The following is a 24,644-nucleotide window of genomic DNA, read 5'->3' as shown; positions in this document are numbered from 1 at the left end:
TCACTTATTTGCAGATTTCAAGTCCTTGTGTAGACCTTTACGCTGACCTTTACAGCCTTAATCCTGTCAACTTTGGCTGCTGTTCCTGCATCTGTAGTCACACCTGATGGCCTCACAGCAACTCCAGGAGGACCACATTCCCTGAAAGGTTGAGACCCCTTGTACAGGATGAGGTGTTAGTACCCTCCCAGCCCCTGTGCCATTTAACTTCCCTCCTTCCTGTAGGAGTGGGGCTTTGTGTGACTTGTGTCTATTAACTGTAATAAACACCCCCATGTCCCCTGATTGACAGTGAGATCCAGCAGACAACTCTTAAGTTCAGCCACTGGTGTTAGGATGTCTTAGGGTTTTATTGCTGTGAAGAGACACCATGACAAAGCCAACTCTTATAAAGGACAACATTTAATTGGGGCTGGCTTACAGGTTCAGAGATTCTGTCCATTATCATCATGGTGGGAAGCATGGCAATGTCCAGGCAGGCATGATGCTGAAGAAGGAGCTGATAGTTCTACATCTTGATCCAAAGGCAACCAGGAGGAGACTGTCTTCTGCAGGCAGCCAGGAAGAGGGTACCATTTGTACTGGGCAGAGCCTGAACATAGGAGGAGACATCAAAGCCCACTCCCACAGTGATGCACTTCCTCCAATAAGGTCACACCTACTACAAGGCCACACCTAATATTGCCACTCCTCATGGGCCAATCATTCAAACACATGAATCTATAGGGGTCAAACTTATTCAAACCACCACAGAAACCAAGTCTCAAAATCTATATATTAATGGTATTTGGAGGCTTTGGAAGGAAACTGGGGTTAAAAAAAGGGTGGGGCCCCTTGATGGGATTTGTGGATTTATAATAAGAGGACTCTCCTCCCCCCACCCACACACATACACACAACTAACAGCCTAACAGGAAGCCATCAAGAAGAACTCTTATAAATTATAATAAGGAAGCTGAAATGTAGCTCTTCAATTGACAGCTTCCGGCAGGGGTGCAGGTAGAGAAGGACTCCATTGTCTTTAAGGGACTGGCCACTGGGAGTTTGACCATGCTCCAGCAAGTGTATGGGCACCCCATGTTTTCCTTTTTTTTTTTCTTTCTTCTTTTTTTTGGGGGATAGGGAAGTCACAAAGGTAAAGGGAGGTTGGACATGAGAGGACTGGGAAGTGAGTGTGATCAAAGTGCATGATGTGAAATTCCCAAATAATAAAAATATTATGTTGGAGAAAAAAATAAAATGGCTCCTAATAACAAAAAAAGGACAAGAGGAGGAAGAAGAGGAAGGAGACTCAACCTCACTGTTATTGTCTCAGCCCACAATGCTCTGTACCATGTTCTAATAAGGCAACATCACCTTCACAGAGGCCTGTGTTATGTTCTTGAGTCTGTGAGCTAAATAAACCCTTGTTCTTTATAAATTACCAAGTATCAGGTATTTTGTTATAGCAACAAAAAGAGCACTAAGAAACTCATAATGAGTGACAATGTTGCACAATCATGTTTGCTTTATCAGAAGGTCCCAAATGAGGGTGATGACCCTTAATTCAGGGTGCAGGCAGCAGGGTGACTGGAAAACCACACTTTGTGGCACTGGGAATTGGAGGTGCTTGTTATGCAACATTACTGACTTATCCTGACCAATACACCAGAAGAATCAGCATCGGCTGCACTGGGATGCTACAGGGGCACCCAGACACCAGGCAGAGTCAGTCCTTGTTATACACTTTTACTGTCTTTCAGGAAAAAGGGGGCCTTGCTGTGAGCTTGTTTTGATTATGTCCTGTTCAGTATGGCTAAGGCTCAGCCTAGGCATGGTGATGGTGGCTCAGGTGATGGAACCTGAAATCCACCAGTCAGAAGCTTCTTCTACATATGACAGAAGGGCCAATTTCCAAATACTCATGGTTTGTGATCCACATGTCCTTGAACATAGGGAGAGAACACAAGATGGAGGCACCTACCCAGGCACCATACTTGGCATATGGAGAGGCAACCACCTGGAGGGAGGAAGAGACCCACATCAAGACATCACTCTGGGCTAATCAGAAAGCTATTCAGGAAATACACCTGCCCAAGTTTGACAATTTTAGTTCATCCCTAAGACCCACATGGTAGAAAATTAACTTTTTAAATTAAGAGTTGTAGGAGCCTTGGTGGTCCATGCCTGTGATTCTAATACTCAGACAGAGGCAGGAGGATCTAGAACAAGCTGATCAAACATAGCAAGTTCTAGGACAGCCAGGGTTACATAGTAATATCTGTTTCAGAAGAAGACTAGGGAGATAGGCTGAGGCATGAGGACCTGAGTTTATATCTTTAGAACCCATGTATAAATCTGGAATGCCATCTGTGTCCACATGCATACACACATGTTCATATAAAGTACAAAAGGAACCTACATGCTCGTCTTAACCCCCATAGCTCATCATCCCGATGCTACCTTCTGATCAGATGTTCAGTACCCCAGCTCTGCTACTGCCCACCCTGCAGGCTGCAGCCCCTTCCCATCTGCCACTCCTCCCTCACCAGATTAGCTTGCTGTCCTTTCTCTCTCTCTACTACCACCCCACCCCCGATGTAAATGCCAGGGACTTCTGTCACTTTTGCTTGTTGGTGCAATTCCTAGACCTTAGCCACTCTAGAACTACTCATGGGTCAACCCTTGAAGGCTACCAGTGAGGTTTGGGCCAATACCTTCACACAGAAGTCTGGAGAGACCAGCCTTGCTATCTCTTTCTGCAGCCGGAATCGTAGGCCTGAACAGGTACCAGTGCCACCAGACAGTATGATATAACTGAATAGAGTCCTCCAGTGGGATCTCTCACAGGACAGGATGCATTCCTGGGCGAGCATGTGGATCCCTGGTTTGGTTCTCTCTGGGGGAAATGCACAAGAGGGCTTTGGGATCAGAGGCTCCCCATTTTTAGTATTTCAGGGAGGAATACCTTCCAGATTCTGGATAGACCCAAGTGCCACCAGGAATCTTGAGGCCCTGTGGACTTCAAGTGGGTCATAAGCTTGGCCTACCAGCACCAATCACTGAGAAGAGTTGACCTCCGGTGGCTCAAACAAGGTTGGTGTCACCTGTTTTGTGAGTGTTTGTAGGGCAGTGTCCTGACTCAGCCTTGGAAAGTGGCGCTGAATATCTGCTTTCACTTTTCAAGTGTTCCATAAGCAAGCAACAGACCCCAGCCTTGAATGATGGATGTATCATGTAGCTACAGCTAGCTCATGTTTCTAGAGGCAGTGCATGCCAATCAGCACCCCCACTCCTAGCACAGGGTGACCTTGGGCTAAGGGCTGAAGAACTAATACAGGGGAGTGCCTCCTGGCAGAGGGTTCTGCTGACATCAGGAGCTTGAGGCTTCATTCCTCCCTGGGATCCACCGAGCCTCTGAAGAGTACTTTAATGACTTTTCCACATTGGCATGCATTATGCCTTTAAAAACCGTGTGGTCTACCATGCTTACAATCCCACATCTTGAGAAACTGAGGCAGGCAGGTTGCCACAAGTTTAAGATAAGCCTAGGCTACATATAATGAGTTTCAGACTGGCCTGGGCTACAGAGCAAGAACCTATCTCAAAAACCAGAAGCAGAGAAAGACTTCACACTTTGTACTATATAGCATAGAACAGAGAGCTAAGCCCTGCTAGCCACAAAGTATGTCCACATATGGCACAAATTACTTGAAGGCTTAGATCGTAGAAAATGTTAGCTTCCTGTGACTTTTCCTTTTCATAGGAACTTCACAGTCCATCATTTTCTTTTTGTTGAAACAATGGCTCACTGTGTAGCCCAGGCTGATTATGAACTCATGGTCATCCTCCTGCTTCTGCATCCCAATGTGCACCACTGTCTGGCTGATCTATCACTCACTGTTCCAGAGACGGGGTGACTCTGAGAGCTAATACTGTTTGCATGAAGGATCTAGAATTACTGTGGAGATAAGCCTCTAGGCATGCCTGAGTTTCTAGATTGGGTTAATCAAGAAGGGAAGACCCCCCTGAATGCAGGCAACACCATGAACTGGGATCATGGACACAGTATAAAGAAGAAAGGGAGCTGGGCACCAGCACTCTTTCCACTTCCTGCCTGCGGATGCAGTGTGGCCAGCCACCTTGCATTCCTGATAGACAGTAACCTTGAACTGTCAGTCAAACGTCTTTCCTTATGTTGTTTTTGCCAGGCATTTTTTCCACAGCAATGAGAAGACTAATTAACACAGTAAGCAAGCCAACAGTCATTAAAAACTCTCTGGAGCAGGGCAGTGGTAGCGCATGCCTTTAATCCCAGCACATAGGAGGCAGAGGACTGTGGATCTCTGAATTTGAGGCCAGCCTGGTCTAAAGAGTGAGTTGCAGGATGCCAGGGCTACACAAAGAACCTCTGTCTCAAAAAAACACAATAATAATAATAATAATAATAATAATAATAATAATAATAATAAAAATAAATAGTATAAAGACCCACTGGCCATTCAGATGCTTAAAGCTCTCATAAATGTCTATGCCTTGTGTTTCTGCCTTAACTGGCTTCATTGTTCCATTCTAAAATATCCTGTACAGTGGCAGAGTTATAAATAGCACACTATGCAAGAGAGGGCTATGGTTGACCTTCAGCCCATCTGCGAATGGACTAAGACTTTCGGGGAGGAGTCAAGGGGTCAGCAAAGTAACAAGAGGGTAGGAGGTGGCTCAGTGAGTGGGAACTAATACCAGGGAAACTTTAGATCAGGAGAATCCTGAAGCAGAATGACCCACTACCATGCTACCACACCTTCCTTCTGACAGTGTTCTGCCCATTAGACCACTACTTCCTGATTCTGGACTCACCCAGGAGGCTGGTGTTGAAGAGTGCCTCTGAGCACATGAAAGCCTCCTGCCCTAGGTTGATTTCCTTGCCATCTGGCAACGTGAATTTCTTCTGGAAGGAGGGTTCTGAAGTTTTTGACATCTCCATGTTGTAGTCCAGCGCCACATAGCAGCATTTGTCTTTCAGGTCTCGGATGTACTCCAGGTCAGCTGCAGGGCAAGGAAGACCAAGAAGCAAGGGCACATAGGGTGCTACTCGTAGGAGTGGGCATAGGGAGATGGCCCACTCTTAGGCAGCCACCATGTCCATGTAACCCATTCAGCAGGGTCTTGGCCAGGCCATGGGCCAGGCTTTAGAAGAACAGGGAGCATGGGGAAGTAGAACCTTCTGAACAAGAGGCACAGAGCTGGATCTCTTCAGCGTACCCTAAGATGTAACCCTGCTGTGTATGGTGTTTGTAGGACCAAGAAAATCCAGTTCACATTCATAACCTGGGTATGCTGGACATGCCTGCGGGTTCTCAGGAGGACTAACCACACTGGTGAGGACCCTTTCTTAGAAAACTCTGGCAAGTGATGCCCCTTTTCCTCCTAGGTTTCTGACAACAGGTTTGAAAGCCAGATTCGGCTTTTGATAGGGCTTTCACAGAGTATCTGTTGTTGTCATGGAGCCTTGAATAAAAGGGACTTCCTGTGGGGCTCACCTGCTGGTCCCACATGCCCTGCAGACTGCCAGCTGCCACTTCCACTTGAAAACCACTGTTCTCCACCTCTTCCTCCTCTACTTCCTCCTCCAACTCATCTCCTTCTTCAGCTCTCCTTCCTCCTCCAACTCCTCCTCTGTCTTCCAACTCTCCTTCCTCATTTCCTTCTTCCTCTTATTTCTCCTCCCCCTTTTCCTTCCCCCTCTTCTTCTTGCTCTTCCTCCCCTTCCCCATCCTCTCCTCTTCCTTTGAGGCCAATCGACCATTCCTCCTCTCCCTTTCCTCCTATCTTCCTCTTCATCTGAAACAGGGTCTCACGGCCTCCAACACACTTGTAGCTGAAGATGTCCTTGAATACTAATCCTCCTGCCTCCATCTTCAAATATCATGATTAGATGTATGTGCTGCTACTCCTGGCCTAACCCAACCTCCTTGCCCATGTCTCTTCCATCCTCTTTCCAAAGCCTGGAGGTTCCTCCATTCCTCTTGGTACTATCTGCTTCTCCCTTCTCTGTCTTCCTTTTCCTGGCTTCAGGGACTCTGCTGTATCCTAATGTTTCTTCCTTCACCTGGTTTGGGTTTTGGTGAAACAAGTCTAGGTCATATTCCACCTCTGCTGTTTACTTAGGTTTAGGCAAATTATTCTTCATTTTGCCTTATTTTGCATTCTCTTTCTCTGTCTCTGTCTCTCTCTGTGTATCTCTCTCTCTTCTTTCTCTCTCTTATTGTTATCCTTTTTAAATTTCCACTTTCTTCATCTGCAAGGATGAGCATAATCAGCATTTGGGAGTGTCCTGGGAGAACAGATGGATGGTTCACACGCTCTCTAAGAGAAGGCAGCCAAGAACATGCAAGGACTCCAGCCTGGTCAGTTCTCGCCATCATTCTGATTGATGTTCTTTAGGCCTCCTTGTCTTAAGACAAGAAAGGCCAGTGACCTATTGGGAACCAGGGTCATGCATATTATATAAACTAAGAATCTAGCCCAGGAAGTGGGCACAAAAGAAACAAGCATTACCCTGTGTTGTGGTGTTGTGGATTGCCCTGGTGCTGTTTGTATTTTGATGGTAATTTCACTTCCCCAAGAGGGGCTGCCTCAGAGGAGGAGTGAATCATGTATTCAGGTGACTTCATGTGAATCTTCTCCCCATTTTAACTTGTAAAATAAAGGCTAGAGCCAGTGATTGGACAGTGGAAGGGAAAGGTGGAGCTAAAAGTTTTAGAGAAAGAAGGAGACAAAGGAGGAGGGGGAGACAAGGAGAGGAAGGAGAGAGAGGAAGACAGAAGAGGAGGTGGAAGGAAAATGGAACAAAAACACATGGCCTAGAGAAACCACAAGTTGCAAGGGATTTCATATATGGGGAGTACAGTAGTATAGTGGTGTATCTGCTCAATCTAGGCACACAGCTTGTGTTCATAGTAATTGAGTCGTGTTTTCATTGCATGGGCTTATTTGGGTTGGAGATTTACCACAACAACCCTGTCTAAGCCCTAGTCAAAGACCTAAGACCCTTGCTGCTTATGGGGTACTGGTCAACTCTCCTCTGCAATCAAATAATCAAACATATCCTCATAGGCAAGCTCCAAGCCAACTGGAAAATCTGCCTCAAAAGAGGTGGATGGCATTCTTGAGGCTGACACTTGAGGTAGGTCTTTTAGTCTCCTAATACACCTATGTACATACGCATTGAAAAGTGAAAGGACCTTATACACAACCCAGGTTTATGTGTCTGAGAATAGTTGTTTCCTACCTATGGTCTCTAACACATTCCCATTGTCTGACAGCAGTTTCATGAGGTACAGAGTCAGGTCTTGGCCAGCTATGTCCAGCTTGGTGGTTGACAGGTGCAAAGGATAGCCATTAATGATGGGCACGAAGTAGGTCATCCCGTCTCCAGATTCAACAGTTGTTCCTACATAAGAGAACACTCTGTCATTATGATGTGTGGTACATAGCATGCCTTGGTGAGTGTTATTTCTGTAGGAAGGGGTGGTAGAGGGAAAATAACAGAAGGGAAGGGAGATGGGCCAAGGAGCCAGCTTCTTCCCAAAGGACATGAACTGGAATGAAAGCTGACCTCCAGCTGTGGATATAAGCCTGTAGGTTTTCTTGCTAAGTAAAACATGCAATTTTACCAACAGCTGCCCAAGAGATAAAAGAAGTGCTATCTATGTGTGGGTAGGCACTGGGTCTCTCTGGGAGGTGCCCCTGCATTGGGGAAGCTTGAACATGATGGCAGAAGTGTGTGCCTTAGTTAGCAAGGGCTCCAAGTTTGCTAGTTCAGAGAGGCTGTGACATGCTAAGGGGTGCATGGTAAGGGGCCTATTGCATGTGACACCATAGCTTCTGGCGCTGACTGGGGTCTGGGTGGTTCTCTTCCTTGTTGAGCCTGGAGATCAAGAACTGCACATTTCAATTAAGCAAGGTTAAGTCCAGTGGACTTCCCATTCCAGCTTGTGACAGGGGAGAGAGAGTTGGTCCCCTCTCAGCTGCAACAGCTGAAAATGGCAGAGTCTATTCCCAAGACCTTGGCCATCATGCACGCGCACACTATGGTCCCTGAAAGATGGGAGAAGAACACAAGTAATCCATTGTCACTCATGACTACAGACACAAAACTCCAAACTGAAATTTTGGCAAATTGATTTCAACAACATGGGTTTTAAAAGAATTAAATGGCCTTCATTCCACAACTCAAAATCAATATTAACTCACCATCTTAAAGAGGAGAAAAGAAGCCATGTGATTGTACCAATAAATACATGTTCTAGCTTCCTTTCTGTTGCTGTGATAAAAAAATACCCTGACAGAAACAGCTTAAGAGAAAAAGAGGTTTATTTCAGTTTACAATTCTAGGTAGTAGTCCAACATATGGTTGGGGGTTGGGGTGGGGGAGGCAGAAGCTTCAAACAGCTAGTCAGATCACATCCACAGTCAAAACCAGAGAGAAAGCACGCATGCTCACTTGTTTGCTTGTGCTCAGTTCCAACTCCCTACTCAGACAGTTCAGGACATCCTGCCTAGGGAATAGTACCACCTACAGTGGGCTGGGTTTCCCCACATCAATTAACTTAATTAAGATAACCTCCACAGACACATCCACAGGCAAACCTAAGGTAGACCCCTCACTGAGACTCTCTCCTCAAGTGATTTGAAGTTGCAGCAAATTGTCAAACTAACATCACTTTGCAAAAATTGCATTTTGACAAAATCCAATATATTTAGTCCCAATTAAAAGAAGAAATTCTCAGTAGACAAAAACACAAGACAACTTACTTGAATTGGTGAAGAAAATATGAAACCCACAGCTTAACATTGTAATGTTGGGAGCCGCAGTGATTCACCATTCCAAGATGGCGCGGACATCCTGTCCTCCCACTTGTTAACAACTGACTGTGCAGGTGCAAAAGGCAAAAGGCACACCAAAGTCACTGCCCATCCCGGGGCGTAATATGGGGTGATGAGTGAACAGCCAATCAGAAGTGAACATGCCACTCTAGGGTATATAGCGGTGCCTTTCCCAGGCTTGGGGTCTTTTCCGCTTTTGCTGTTACAAGAAGTAAAGCCTCGTCTGTAGTGATACCTGATTACTGCCTCCTTGTCCTTCTTCGCGGGCGAAGGGTTCACAAAAGAGGTGCGCGCAACATTGTAAGGCTAACACTCTCCCTCTAAAACTGGGGAGGAAACAAGTATTTATATCCTCATCACCTCCATTCAGAACAGCAAGGCCAAGGCAATCAATGAAAAAGAATGAAACAATTAAAAAACAAACACAAACAAAAACCCCACCTGGCTTGGAAATAATAAAGTAAATGTTATTTGTCAAAAATATATTTGCCATGGGGCTGGCCAGATAGCTTAGGCAGGTTGAGTGTGAAATGTCCCCTGGAACCTACATGATCTTAGGAGAGAATCAACTCCCAAAAATTGTCCTCTAATCTTCACACTAACATGATAGCACACATGCAATAAATAAATTAATGTAATTTAAATGTTTCAAAGAATATACATTTACCAGGCAGTGGTGGCACCCACCTTTAATCCCAGCTCTTTAGAGGCAGAGGCAAATGGAGCTCTGAGTTTAAGGGTAGCCTGCTCAACAAATCAAGTTCCAGGAGAGCCAGTGCTACACAGAGAAAATAGAACAAAACAAACAAAGAATATATATTTGCCAAGTAATATATCTTACAAAAATCTATAAAAATCAGTTTAACTAGAGTATTAAGGATACGCTATCAATATGGAAAATCGACTGTCTGTGCAATAGCAATGAGCAGTCAGAAAGGAAGAGATAATAAAGACAGCCAGAGCCTGGAGCATGCACTGGAGGATCTGAGTTCAGATCCCCAGCATCCATGTAACCGCTGAGGATAGGGACACAGTCTATAACAGCTCTGAGTGGTTGGGGATGGGGGACAGAGACAAGCTGGTCCCTGGAGTGCATTGGCCAGACAGTCTAGTCAAACAGTTAGTTCTATTCTAGGTCCAGTGAGCCAAGACAGTGTCTTTTAAAAGTAAAATAAGGCAGAAAGTTCCTGAGAAAGACTTTCCATATCAATCTCTATCCTTCACATGCACAAACAAGTACACAAACATACACATGCACATAGACACACACACATAGAAATATGCATGCACTCACACACACAAACACATTCACTTTTTATCAAAATATGTTAGTCTTTTCATCCTTGTGACAATTGCTGAAATCATTTAAAAGGAGGGAGAAGTTTTGGCTGATGGTCTATGCAGCTGGGCCACTGTAGAGCACATGGCAAGAGCTTGGACTAGAGCAGGTGCTCTCATAAATGGTGGACAAGAAATAGGGGAAACAAAAACAGGGGACAGACAGACCCTGTAAGGGCATGCCACCATGCCACCATGCCACCATGACCTACATCCTCCAACCAGACCCTGCTTTCAGCATCCATCACTATGGGATTGTGACTCCATCAGGAATCTGAGCCCTTGAGATCCAGCCAATGCCCAAACCCCATCAGCTGACAGCCCCACAGGAACTGAGGCCTGCCAGGGACATTTCACACTGAAACCATAACAAGTAGTGCCACTTTCAACAGCATCAGAACCTGTGTGACAGTCTGATAACAGACAGACATGGCCTGGACACCCAAAGTCCCGTCGCAGTGCCAAGAAGGACCCAGAGACCCCGCAGACTTGCCAGGGTCTACTAGAGGCCTATAAGATTCTGGTTTTTTTTTTCAAAGTTGACCACATTTTCAACACAGCCCCAAGCAGAACCCAAAGGCATGTGGCACTGAGGGTTTATGTAGGGGTGTGGCACTGAAGGCTTTTGTAGGAGTGTGGCACTGAGGGTTTTTGTAGGAGTGTAGATCTGAGGGGTTTTATAGGGGTGTGGTGCTAAGGGTTTTTATAGGGGTGTGGATCTGAGGGGTTTTGGTTTTTGTGGATTTGTTGGGTTTTGGTTTCACTTGTTTTTAGAAACTGACAACCTGATTCTAAAATCCATGCAGGAATGCTGAAGACCTAGCAGAGCCCATATCTCCAAATCAGGCCATCCAGAGGGTAAGACAAACTTCACCTCAGTGAAAGACTCAGTATGAGCCATGGCATCAAGAACATTTGGTATTGACCTAGAATCAGAAAGAAAACAACAACAACAAAAAAGATTGATGGAACAGGCCATGGGCTGGGAAGTGTACACAGGAAGCTCAGCTTCAAAAAGCACACAGGCTTTTCAAGGGAAGGGAAGGGAATAAATGTAATGTATTTACGCGTTTATTTTGGCATTTAATAATAGCACAAAATAACAGGCTTCACTGAGTCAATTCTGTATTTGCTAGCTTGGTCTTGCTGTCTATCTTCCAGTTCCTCCTGTCCTCTTGTCTCTGTCCCTGGTCCCCATTAAGCCTCTCTGTTTTCTTTCTTTTTTTTTTTTTTTTTTTTTTAAAAATCTATTCAATTTTATCTTGTGTGTATAGGTGTTTTGCCTGTGAGTGTGCATGTGTGTGTGCACCACGTGCCTGCTTGGTGCCCTTCTTTGGAGACTAGAAGAGGGATTCAGATCCTTTAGAACTGGAGTTAGAGATGGTTGTGAGCTTCCATGAGGGTGCTGGGAATTGAACCTAGGTCCTTTGACAGAGCAGCCTGTGCTCTTAACTGTTGAGCCACCTTTCCTGCCCCTACTTTCTTAATATGTGTATTTACACAATGCATTTCCATCATCTCTCTCATTACCTATCTCCAATTCGAGTAGCTCATCCTCTCTTGTTTCCAACTTCATGTCATCCATATTGTTTTTGTTATTGATAACCCCATGTCCAGTTACTGCTGCCCATATGTCCATGGGTGTAAGGCATGCCTGGAGGGACTGGAGACCTATGAGCAGCCATATCCCCTGTGAACGAGAATATCTGGAAATCTGCATCTGCAGAGGATGACTGACTGATCAGAACTTCATTACTATGGAGAGACTGGAAGGTTGCAGGTCCAGAGACTAATTACCTTATCTCAGGCTGGCTTTAGCCTCTGGAATAGCCTTTCCTTGCCCACCTCTATGTTGGAACTAAAGTCCTGTGACTAATAGATTTAAAAAAAATTGGAATCTATTACTTGAGCACACCACTAGCTTCCAACAACCCAAAAGCTAAGAATGCCATTAGATGGCATATAGAAAAACATCCCTCGTCTCACTTAAGCACTTCTCTGATATACCCACCAAGGTGTTTTAAATTTGCCTTGATTTGACTTCCTTTGATCTATAAAACTGCTTCCACATTGGAAGATGGAAGTTGGGGTAACTTATGTTCCTGGCCATTGTCACTTAAAATGGCTCCATAATAAGCTACCTCTTAGTCCTTTAAGGTGAGAACTATGAATTTTTTGTGTTGGCATCCCAAAGGAGAGTGACCCTCCCTGCCTTAACACCCATCCATTGTCCATAGCTAAGAGGGATCTTTTCAATAAACACCACAGAACTAGCAACACACGTTTCATTCCTATCTTGTGGGATACATTAACAATCCAAACAATCAAAATGGACCACAGGACTGACTATTAAACTAAATTCCATAAATGTCTAGAAGAAATCAGAAAACCTTTGGGTCCAGTAAATGATTTTTGGGTGTGGCACCAAACATTAAAAACATTGATAAACAGGACTTTGTAGAAATGAAAACCCGTTCTTGAAAAGACCGTGGGCAGGAGAAGTGGAACCTGGGTAGGAGCACTGCTCTGCAGAACTGGAATCTGATAAAAGCCCTCCCAGCAAGACTGGAAAGAAAGTTGTCAAAACACACAGGCGAACTCATGAGAAACTGGTAAAACACCTGAAGTAGACATGGACAGCCAATAAACACGAGAGGATAGGCTCAGTGCCCTTGGCCTTGAGGGAAGAACACATTAAAAACAGGAGGAGACATTACTGAACATCTATGAGAATGGCCACAATAAGACTGGCCATCCCAAGAGCTGTCAGTTGGGACAGTTAGTATTGTCAATTTGGCACGATCCATATCTGTGATGAAGCTTCCAGGTTGGGTTCATTGAGGAAGGAGGACCCCTTCTGAATATTGGTGGCACCATCTTGTGGGCTGGGGTCCTGGGCTGAATACAGAGAAGAAAGTGAACTGAGCACCGGCCTTCATCTCTGTCTGCAGTGTCGCCAGCTGTACACTCCTCCTACCATGCCTTCCCTGCAGAGATGGACAATGCCTTCAAACTGTGAGCCAAGTCCTCCCTTCCCTCCTTAATCTGCTTCTGTCTAGTACGCTGTCACATACAGTAGAAGGGTAACCAAGGAGGGCCACACCGCTGTTCCACATCCTATAGGAAGAGACTTGTAGGTGTTCATAGTGGCTTTATCATAACCCTCCAAATCTGAACACCCCAAAGGGCCATTCACAGGTAAGTAGACAGAAACTTGGCACGTTTCTGATGTGGAACCACACTACCACGGCTCAGCAAGAAGAGTAAGAGAGCTATTGACCGATGATTGGTCAATGCCAGAGACAGCACAGAAGAACCTCCACATAGTGAACAGGGTGAAAAACCATTGATGCTCACATGCTGGCTGCACAGCTCCATCCACAAATGCTAGAAAATGCAGCGAGTGGCAGGGGCAGGGGGCGCAATGGGATCCTCGGGTGTGGCTGTGATCCTGTGTCAGAGCGCATTGATGCTGTTATGTTAATTTCATTCAGTATGCCTTAGGAGATCAGTTAAGAAAAAAAAACATTCTGGGAGCATTCTGCGTCAGCAGGATAAGGAAGTTCCAGGAGTCAGAACAAGAGCCAGGTGTGTGTAAAATATAATTCATTATTGTCCATTTTCAGGACAGTATGTTTAGAGCTCACCAGAGGAACGCAGATAAGGAAGCACCAGGGCCCTCTCTTCCCCAGCTAGCAGCTGGCAACTGCTAATTTTCAGTATAATCTTGGGTTGAAAAGTTATAGACTGCCAGGTGACTGAGCCTGAATATCTGGAAGGGGAGGGGAATCTGGAGCCCCAAGAGGATGAGGAGTTAGAGAGGGACTGTGGGGAAGATTTTAACCCTGGAGACCAGCTTATGGGAAATAGAGGGCAGTGGTATTTCTGCAGTCACGGACCATGTAAACCGTGGTTTGGGGCCTAGAGCACTTAAAAGCAGAGGACTTGACAGGGGATTCATGAATGCTTCTAACTCCAGTGCTAGGGGATCCATGCCTCAAGTTTCTGAGGCCAATGTGCACAGACACATACTTAAAAAATACTTCTTAAAGAACAAAAACAAAGACCGCAGTTTGGCACCAAATAATCTCACCAGCTGTTTTCAATTTTGCCCCGCTCTGCATTTTTTTTTCAGGACCCTTATTATGAAGTGAGGATCACTGTGAACCTTGAAAAGTATTCTTTGTCAGTTCTCTCCTTCCACTCTGTGGGTCCTGGGGATTGAACTTGGGGCATTAAGCTTGGCAGCAAGCTCCCACTGACCTCTCTGGCCATTCCCCACCTGTGCTTTTAATTTTTTTTAGGGAGAGACCACATTGCTGTGGTGAGTGTCCCCAACCCCAAGAACTAGACATGTGTCTGGGAAGAATGGGATCCCATAGGGTCACTCACCAGAGGTTCTGCCAGAAGCGTAAAGGGAGAGGACCCCTTGATTAGCCGAGTACAGGGCAGGGAAGTTGAAGGTTTCAAATAGAATCTGGGGAGGAAGATGGCATGCTGGCTGGCCAGGTGGCACACACTGCCCCCCGGGCTCATGAGTAGTATATCTTGCTGCAGGCTGTAGATCCAGGGAGGCAGCAACCATTTCCCGCTGGCTCTGCTGTGAACTGACTGTTCTAGCTTCATTCTGTGGCTGTGGTAAAGACACTCTGACCAAAGCAGCTTGGGGGAGGAAACAGTTTTATTGGTGAATACTTGCTGGTCATGGTTCACCACCGAGGGAAGTTCATGATGAGCCAGGCATCAGGGCAGGAACCAGGGAGGAACAATGCTTGCCGGCTCATTCAAAGGCTCGTATTCAAGCTAGCTTTCTAGATTTTATACAACCCAGGACCACCTGTAAGCATGATGCTGCCCACCGTCCAGCACCCATTAACACTTAACAATCTCCCACTTACATGCCCACAGGCTAATCTGATAATGGCAATTAATTGAGACTCTTTTTTCAGGTGATTCTAGGCTGTATCAAATTGACAGTTAATGCTAATTAGGACACTAGCTCCGTGGCTCCCTCTAGATACTTCTATAATGGGTTGTGGAAAGACTGGTTGGCTCAGGGTGTGATGTGTCTTTGTCCAGCTGGACTCCACCCAGACAGAGCTGCCCCCACAGCCTCCAGCAGGTCGAAGCAGAGCTATTCAACCCCTGCCTGCACAGTTCGTCATAGGCCTCCCCCTTGGTGAGCATACAGCCTTGCTCCATTGTCCACTACAGTTAAGGGGCATCTTGGGCAGCTGAGCTGGGGCAGTCTCACCCCTCTTATCCCAATCTAGTTTGCTGAGACCTTCATGGACATTGATTGCTTTCTGAGTGAAGCCAGCCATGCCCAGGCCTCAGGGGAGCCAGCTGTGGCTATTTCCATGTTCTGATTGTCTACACTGGGGATGTGTGGGGGATGTGTGTCAGCAACAGGTTTGATGTGAGCTCATACCTGCACCATGATGGGTGGAACTGCTGTTTCCAGATCTAAGTGGCCTCTGAAATGTGCAGATCACGCCTTGGCCCTGTGCCTGCATGTGGGAGGCTATGCCCTGCTAGTCAGATGGGCAAGTTTGGCCACCTGATTCATTCACTTGCCTCTTGAGGAGAAGCTGAGCCTTGGGATGAGGACTCTGACAGTTGGGGTAGGGCACAGCTTCCTGTAGCCACTGCAGTTAGCCCCACTGCAGCCTAAGGCAGACTCTACCATCTGTGCTGTGGCGGGAGCACTCACAGATTGGGGTCCACCCTTACCAACTCCATCACAGCAGGAAAGACTAGGATGAGGCTCAAAGCAGAAACAGGGAACTTTCAAGTCGGGACAGAGCAGGAACCTCCCTCCTTGCCTTGTAGGGAGGGCTCGGGGCCCCAGTACCTGAGTCATTCTGGATTTAGCTTCCTTGCTGGCTAATGGCGGCTCTGTTATCAAGATAGGGTGCTGCTCAGGGGCAATGCGGAGGGTGTGGTAGAAGGAGTAATGCCAAATCTGCGGGAGAAAGAACAGCAGGTGAGCTGTTTGCTGTCCGAGGACATGCTATTATCCAACACCTATCTATTGATCTAAGTATCTGATACATCTATTAGGCATCTAAATCGTCTTTCTGTCTTCTGTTAACCATCTAGTCTCTCTCTCTCTCTCTCTCTCTCTCTCTCTCTCTCTCTCTCTCTCTCTCTGTGTGTGTGTGTGTGTGTGTGTGTATGTATGTGTGTGTGTGTGTGTAAAATCTACCTCCTATCTATACCTGCCACCTATCTGTTCATCTTACTAGCTGTTTATTGTCTACTCTGTCTTGTCTCTTCTGCATCTGTCTCTGTGTCCATCATCAATCTACCATCTGTTATCTATCATGTATCAGTTAGGTCTAAATTTGAGACAAATGGCTAAGGTGGCTATTTAACACATCAAAGTAGACTAGGCCACAGGTTTTCCCAGCATCCCTCAGTGCCTACCTGTTACAGGACATGGCTGGCATATGCCATCTTCTACCCTAAACTTCTTCAGCCCAGGGGCTAGGCTGTCCTTACCCTAGCTGCCCTTTCCTATATAATCCACCATGTTGGTTACCTGGCTCTTTTCTCTACTCTTTACCCCCTAGCCTCTTGGTCTGGCTCTTCCCTTTCTTCTCCCTGCCTCCTCACATGGCCCAGCTCAATCTGGCCATATCCACTCTGGTCTCTGCCAGATATCCCTGCCTCTGGCTCTTCTCTCCCTTTTACAATAAGCTTTCCCCTCCACCAAACCTAGGAGCAGCCATGTCCTTCCCTTTTTATTTTTGTCATTCACTATGTACCTATCAGTCATCTATCGCCTAGCTATCTAACACCTCTGCTGTCATTTGGTACCTAGCTGTCATCTAGCTGACAGACAAATGAGTATGACTGAGCTCCAGATGTACAGATTTTACACCCAAAGATTTAGCCAACCAAAAATCAAAAGTGTTTGGAAAAAAATGTGGGGTGGGGCCCTCAGCTGTTAGAATGTTCCCCTATCATACACAAAGCCCCACAGTCTAGTCTTCCTCACCAGCACTGCATAAACCAGGCATGCATAAACTAGGCATGCATAAACCAGGCATGCATAAACCACACATGTGATACACATCTGAAATCCCAGCATTCAAAGAGGCTGGGAGGCAGGAGGGTCTATTAGCAATTAGCACCTCCATGGCCAGAAGGGCAGCCGGGAGGCTACACATTCCCAGTGTCCCCTCATGTCTCATGTCCTCCTCCTGTGGGTGTGCCACATCCCTGATAAAAGGCCTGTTCCTCCTCCCCTCCCCCCTTTTCCATTTTTGCCTCTGCATCCCTCCCTACCTCCCTAAATAAGAAGGTGAGAAGACCTGTCAAATTGTGACTTTATGGATCCTGCCAAAATAGATCCAACATTTGGTGCCAGAACTTGGATTAGGATTCTCTGGTGTTTGTGCACCCCACAGTGGGGATGAAGCCACAGGTTAGGACCCCACCCCCTGTAGCAATCTGCCTGCTACAGGCTTGCTTTCCTCCACCTGATCGCTGGACATCCGCATATCCAACACTGGATATTGGTGAGTTTTCCCCTCCTGGTTGGCATAAATGCCTTCCCAGATCTAAGGGAGTGACCACTGAGCATCTGACACCCCTCTGATGTCCTTGGGAGTGTGGGAACCCCTTGGCTACTGTCTCTACAGCTATAGCTGGCCCTGCTTGCCAGCCCTCACCACAGACCTTTTGCCTCAGGCAAAGCTTCACTCTTACTGGCTTTTTTTTTTTTTTTTTTCTCCTTTTTTTCTCTCAAGAATCCTGTTACTGGATGAGCTGTGTCTGCTCCAGCACTTTGCCTTACTTGGGCTCTTTGCCCTGGTCCCTGACTAGCCTCAGAATGACATGGCTCTCCAGCACTGGTTCTAGTCCTACCTATGTCCTTGGGACACCTTGGGCCCTGGCCTGTGACTCTTTCCTTGCCCACGGCAACTGCATCTTTGCCTGCCCTGGGGGACCTGCATATCCCTCCCCCTCCTGCAGGTTCTAATGTCAAAAGCTACTATAACAGCCTTAGTCTCATGAAAGCTAAGTCAATAACCTTATACATGGTTAAATCCTTTCATATCTAGAAAATATATTTAAAGTCATGCAAAGAACCAATGCAGTCAATTACAAGATTAATCTTCATTTGGCCTCTTGTTTTATGTTCACAAGGAACAGTTTAGAGCAGATAATGAACAACATATTATTTAACTCAGATATGCTTAGTAGGTACTAGACCTCAACTCTCTTTACAATGACTGCTGCCAGTGATCTACCGCCTGTGTTTCATAGTAAATGATTAGATAGGAAAAAACTATAAAGTTTATGTAAGATATGAAGATATCAAACCTTAAGTTATGAGGATCTAAGAGAGTATTTTAGGGTCTACAAAGTGTTTTAGGTTGATCAACCCAAATGAAAGCCTAGATGGTAATAAGGTGATTTAAGGTATATAGAAGGAATAATAACCTCTTCGGATTTCTTCCCATTGCTACTGTTATAATAGAACTTTGAAAGTTCAGAGTTCTAATGTTGATCAATGGAGTTCTGACAAATTATTAGTCTATCTCTAGTAAAGCCTTTCACTATATGATCCACTATCATAGTTACCAGCTTCAAGACTTTACATTTCCTTTGGTTGTCTTTTAAATATAGACTTACAGGTGTTTTTCATTATTCTAAATGTATATACATCCAACCTTCTGGAGAGAGGGAAGAAGCCCCTCCTTCCCCTCCTGCTTCACAGAAGATTTCTGTCTTTCCTGAACTTACTTTAAGGGGTGCTTGTGCTTTTAACAAAAAATTGTTTACCAAGCCTCCACTGTAACACAAATATGCTATCTACTACCCTTTTCTAAAATATGTATTTCAGTACAGACTACAATTTAACATGTCTAAAATTTATCTCTTTTTGTAAACTTAAAAAAGATTCTTATAAGCTTCAGGAATCCACTCAGATCCACCTCCCATGGGTCAAATGGGCTCTGGACAAGTACCGCTGTATAAGTAACAGACTTATTTTCCCACCTATTACCTATCCCAAAGGGTGAAATTCCTTCCCCTTTCCCAGGTTTTGGGACTCCCCTCCCCAAACTACCAAGACCATGGGCCAAAATGTTTCAAGTATATACCTAAGAAAAAGTTTTTCTTCCTCCTCTGTTCCATGGATTTGGACTTCCCTCCCCTCAAATACCAAGACCATGAGCCTAAAAGTTTCAAGTGTAAACCTAAGAAAATTTTTTTTCTCCTGAACCTACTTTATCTTCTGCCTTTAATACGAATATGTGTTCCAGAATCCTACCAAGTCCAGGTGTTTACTCAAAATCTGCACCCAGGACAGCTCTAGAGAAGCTGCCCACAGATGCGCTGGTCTACCCTTACAGGCCACTTCAACTGGGCCTGCATTTTCCTAGCCACAGATGGTCCAACAGATCCTGGGCAGCAATTAACCAGCCAGCTCTCCCAGGATTTGGCCAGCATCCCAATTTTCTTAGGGTCCCCAAAGATGACATTGTCCCCAGTCGCAGGAAGTAGCCTGAGAGCCTGCATCTTTATTGTCACCATCACTCCCTTTCTGGCTCCTCCTCTTTATAATAAACAAAAGGGAGGAATGTTAGTGATCAGGCACCTCCAAGGCCAGCCCAAGGAGCCCAGTGACAGCAGGACAAGGCATGACTAGCTGCGGAGAGGCTACACATTCCCACTGTCCTGGTGAATGTTCTCCTGCACATATGCTACAACATCCCTGATAAAAAGTCCTGCTCCTCCTCCCCTCCCCCCTTTTTTTTCTCTTCACCCAGAGGCAGCCTCTGTATCTCTCCTCAGCTCCCTAAATAAACCTCCCGAGTGTGAGCTGTCACATGTAACTTTATAGATTCCACCTCAAAGATCCAACAGGGTCAAAAGTTCAAGGCCATCTGAAACTATGTAGCAAGTTAAAGCTGTGCCTGCAGAGAAAATATTCAAATTTCTAGTCGCTCTTCTTTAAGCAATTCAGTACCCAGCAATTGGTGTGGTGACAACACTGAGATTTTGTAGCCTAACTAGAGATAATGTGGAGCACATGAAAGGATTTGGTTGGCATCCTGCAAGTACTGCCGTTGCACACAGTAATCCAGGGATCTGGATGTCTGAAAAGGCCCTGACAAGACTCTGTAATTCCAAAGGATGACTGAATTATAACCAGCACCTCTGGATCACCATCAAGGAAAGATGCAGCGTGATCCAGCCTCCAATGATACACCAGGCCTGAAGTTATGGAATGGGGTTGACCGTGGTTGACAGGACCAGCACAATCTAAAGGGTCTCTAGGGTCTTATGGGTGACTGATGCATGCATCAAAATTCGGTGGAAATTCAGGTAGTTTCGGTGTCATAGAGAAAGCCCAACAATGATGGAAGCTTGCCACATAATATGTGCCTACTCAAGACCATCAAAGTGACCTTAGTGAGCCTCTGTTACAGGATATTTGATATTATGTAGAGTAAAAAATTATAAAGACCATTTTGTGAAAAATATGTAGACTTTTTCTTTGCCCTTAGACCTGAGCAGAAAAAGTGCAGGTTCCAGAACTCGGAACTGAAAATAAGATTTCAGGCCTTCACTGCCCCGGGACACATTCCGGGTGGAAGACATTATCCCTGAATCAGAGGACACTTGCTGGATTACATTCCTCAAGCCTCAGGGAGTAGACCCACCTGTGGGTGGGAAAAGCCCAAAGCAGGAAGACACATTCCTGACCACAAAAAGGATACAATATGGGGCTGTGACTGAAGAAAGTGAGAAATATTTAACCTGAAATAGTTGGTAATGACAGGGTAGGGCACAGTGACATGGTAAAACTACATTTTTGAGAAGAATGAGTATGCAGAGTAATTTTCATGTGGCTCTAAATCATTTAGGGTGGATTCCTCTGAAATGTTCCACTGTTCTTGGTTACCCCCACCCCCTGATCTTTTCCCAGTGTTACAGCCTGCTGATGCTCAAAATTTGTAAAACAACCAATCATGTGTAACCGAGTGAAAATGCAACCAATCATGTGTAACTGCTCAAAAATTCCTTCCTTTCCCCACCCCATGCTATAAAAAAAAACCCTCAGCTTGCTGGCCTTTTGTCAAAATTCTGTTCCTGCGTGGATGAGCAGTTTTGATGGTTGGCTAGCCAACTCTCCCCAATAAACCTCTGCTGATTGTATCCAGGTGTGGTTTCTTGTGATTTTTGGGTGGTCGTGATTTCCTGAGACTTGAAGAAGGGTCTCCCGATTTTGGGAGTCTTCAATTGTAGATAGAAAACTTAATTGTTAGCAAAATATACAAGCTCAGATACTGCATTTGTCAGATGTAGTTACGTGTCCTGTAGCGATACAGTTTGTGTGTCCTCTAAAAGCCTCCATAGATAAGAATGCTTAAGAATAGAAGGTTCCTGCCGATTTTAAGGCAAGTCCATTGGGAGAGACCTTCTAGTCTTTGCTCTATGACCTGAGGCAAAGTTAACTGGATGACCTTGAGCTACCTGATTGTAAAGGTGAAATGGCGCCTACTGACTTGGCTTGGAGCCACCCACCATAAAGGTGACAAGGTTCAGCCTGCCTGCCAAGGATCTGGGGGAGGAGCTAGAGAGTTCTTTGATAAGCAATTGGACGTTTGATAGTCTTTGTCTCTTTTTGCTTAGAAGAACCTTCATAGAAGAGCTCCAGATAAGAGATAGGAATTTTCTCCTTGGACTTGCAGGAAAAACAGAGAAGCATCTGGCAGGATCCAGATAAAACAGGATGGCATTCACACCTAAGCTGGAGATCTGAGATGGAAATGTCACCAATGGCTCATCTGGAGGCCTGTCTCTTCATCTTCTCACATGGTTGTGCTCTGTAGATCTGTGTCCTGATCTTTTCTTAGGCCACAGTCACATGAACTAGAATCCACTGTAGAAGCCTCATTTTAATTTGGTTACCTTTTGTTTTGACACAGGGCCTAGTAGTCTAAGTTGACCTTGAACTCCTGACTCTCCTGCTTCTGTCACCATGGAGCTGGGATGGCAAATGAATACCTCCACACAGCTCAACTTTAATGGTCCTGTCTTGGGCTGGATTGACTCAGTGATTAAGAGCACTCTTGCAGAAGACCAAGATTTGGTTCCCAGCAGGTGTCATTGGTGACACTGACAGGAGCTTATACTGGAATGGTATGACAAATCTAACTCTCACTACACTGATAAAAGGGGGAAATCTGAACCAAAGACACACAAGGAAGATGCCCTGCAGAGACTGAAGTAATGCTCTACAAGTGGCAGAGCCCCCAAACATTGAAAGGGCCCCCAAAGATTGTCAGCAAGGCTTCCAGAAACCAGGGAGAAGCTTGAGGCAGGCTCTCCCTCATAGCCCTCAGCAACAGTCCTGTACCAACACCTTGACCTTGAGGGCTATGAGACAACAGATGTCTGGGGCTTAAATCTGTGGTTGTGGACCTTCATCATGGCTGCATCAGGGCTCAGATCACAAGCAACACACCCTCAAGTGCAGGTGTCACCGATGGCTGGTCAGACCTACGTGTTACTTCCCCGAGGCTAATGACTTCTTATGCATCATTCCCTCTCAGCCATGAGAGCATAGGAGCAATCATATCATCTTATAGACAAGGCATCTTTGTCTTGAGGGTCCCAGAGGCTATGCCTTGTCTTGGTGGTGTGGCCAGTGAGCAGAGAATGCAGGACTGAAACTGAGGTCTCCTGACTAGGACCCCCAAGGCTGTGACTATGGAGGCACTGAGAGCAGCAACAGAGCTAGGCCCAAACAGCAAGTCTCTCCTATATCAAGACTTTTGTTTTCTTTTAAAAACCCAGTTATGTTATATGAATGCTTCTGTTTTAATCCTAGGTGTTGGGTAAAAGGCTGCTACACAGCAGGTGATTATGATTTGTCTTGTGCTCTACCAGGGGTGTGGTTTTGCCTGTGGCAGATAGTTTCTGCTAGTGTGTGACATTTGGAATGCTTGGAACTTTTGAAAGGATATAAATGGCAGAGCCCCAGGAGGAGCCAGCATGTGTTCTGAGGAGGCGGCTGCTGCTGGTTACTGGTGCTGCAGGTTTGTCAAGTAGTCATGAGCAAAGAGACTAGAAGAAGAGATTGGAACTATCCTGACTACAAAGATTGAACTTGCCCCTAGAAACCCCATACCCCTTAACAGCAGGAAGTAGTCTAAAGAGGCTCCCTTTCCCCTCTAATCTCCTTTCTCTCCTATGTAGTGTTGTGGGATTGGAAGGGATTAGGGTGGAATAAGGGTTGGAAGGGTGATAGATATAAGAACTCAATAAATAAAGCAGCACCCTCCCCCCCCCCAAATCATACAAACACATTCCTCAGTGCCAAGGGCAGTGCCTGGGGCATGACTGGCCCCACCCCCAGAGGTTGTAGCTCACCTTTTCTACATTGTCCCAGTTGGTGATGACTCCCCGGGATATGGGGTAGTACATATTCAGCTCTGTTCGATTACTCTGGGTCTCAGCTCCAATGAACCAGTCTTTTTCTTCCAATCCCTCTAGCACATTCTGAAAAACAGGCAGGACAGGACAGCCCCTGAGAGTGGCAGACTGGGACTATGCCCACCGTACATGGCTTTCATGTGTGGACTTAAGCCAGTGCCCTGAGGCTGCTGGGAACTCCTATCCATCACCAGCCTGAACATGGAGGAGGCTCTCCAACCATGCACACTTTCAGCAGTGGTCACTAGCAAATGGGGCAATTGCCTCCAGGTCCAGGGCTGCTGAGGGTCACTGTGAGGACACTCACATTACAGGTGTAGAAATGGAGGCCAACAGAGAAAAACTATCAGAGGGAAGGCATGGGGGCACATCCTACCCACTTGCTCTGGAAGGCTTGCTGGACAAGGGCCTACAGCATGAGCTGGCTCCCGGGTTTCAGGTGGATTGAACTTTCCATGCTATAAGAGGGGCTGGGCATCTACCTCATTCCACCAACCAAACAAAATAAAACCCCACAAAATCAACATTAGGATCAGAGCTGTGGAGATTTAGCAGGAAGCCCAGAAAGGACAAAGACTGAAGCGCCATCAGGCTATGCCCACGTCTGAGCACAGAAAGAATAAAACAGGGAACGTGGGCGCTCCATTCTAGATGGAAGACTGGCTCGATGAGACCGTGGAGGAACCCCTGAGTCATGCTCACTCCTCAGAGGAGTTCAGGGTCTCCGGGGTAAGCTAGTGCTTCAGCTGGATGGAAGCAATGCTCATGGGATAGTAGTGCAACAGGGGAGAGGGACATGGCGTGAGTGTGACAGGACAGTCAGAGGGCTGGGCAATGTTGCAATCCTGGGCTGTGGCAGTTCTGCATGGGTGCATGGTACCATCAGTTATCATGCAGCTATGTGGTGGAACTGTGCTCCAGTGGTGCATGGTACATGGTGCAACGTTACCTTGCAGCAGTGGAGCACCCCAGGGATG

General features: G+C 46.0%; 1 protein-coding gene across 1 annotated transcript in view; it reads right to left on the bottom strand.

The window, feature by feature from the left end:
* Positions 1-341: 341 nt before the first annotated feature.
* Positions 342-24,644, bottom strand: part of LOC117697438 (actin-like) — a 33,445-nt gene continuing 9,142 nt past the window's right edge. Inside the window, exons 4-10 of the mRNA XM_034488527.2 lie at positions 23,605-23,733; positions 16,061-16,171; positions 14,599-14,683; positions 7,271-7,432; positions 4,837-5,025; positions 2,697-2,878; positions 342-1,999 (exon numbers count right to left, since the gene is read on the bottom strand). Coding sequence (XP_034344418.1) covers positions 1,856-1,999; positions 2,697-2,878; positions 4,837-5,025; positions 7,271-7,432; positions 14,599-14,683; positions 16,061-16,171; positions 23,605-23,733 — 1,002 coding nt within the window. The 3' untranslated portion in view covers positions 342-1,855. The remainder of the gene's footprint in view (positions 2,000-2,696; positions 2,879-4,836; positions 5,026-7,270; positions 7,433-14,598; positions 14,684-16,060; positions 16,172-23,604; positions 23,734-24,644) is intronic.

Source organism: Arvicanthis niloticus, chromosome 1 (assembly GCF_011762505.2).
Source record: "Arvicanthis niloticus isolate mArvNil1 chromosome 1, mArvNil1.pat.X, whole genome shotgun sequence".
In the NCBI taxonomy this organism is placed as follows: domain Eukaryota; kingdom Metazoa; phylum Chordata; class Mammalia; order Rodentia; family Muridae; genus Arvicanthis; species Arvicanthis niloticus.
This window is presented reverse-complemented; position numbering and strand designations above follow the sequence as displayed.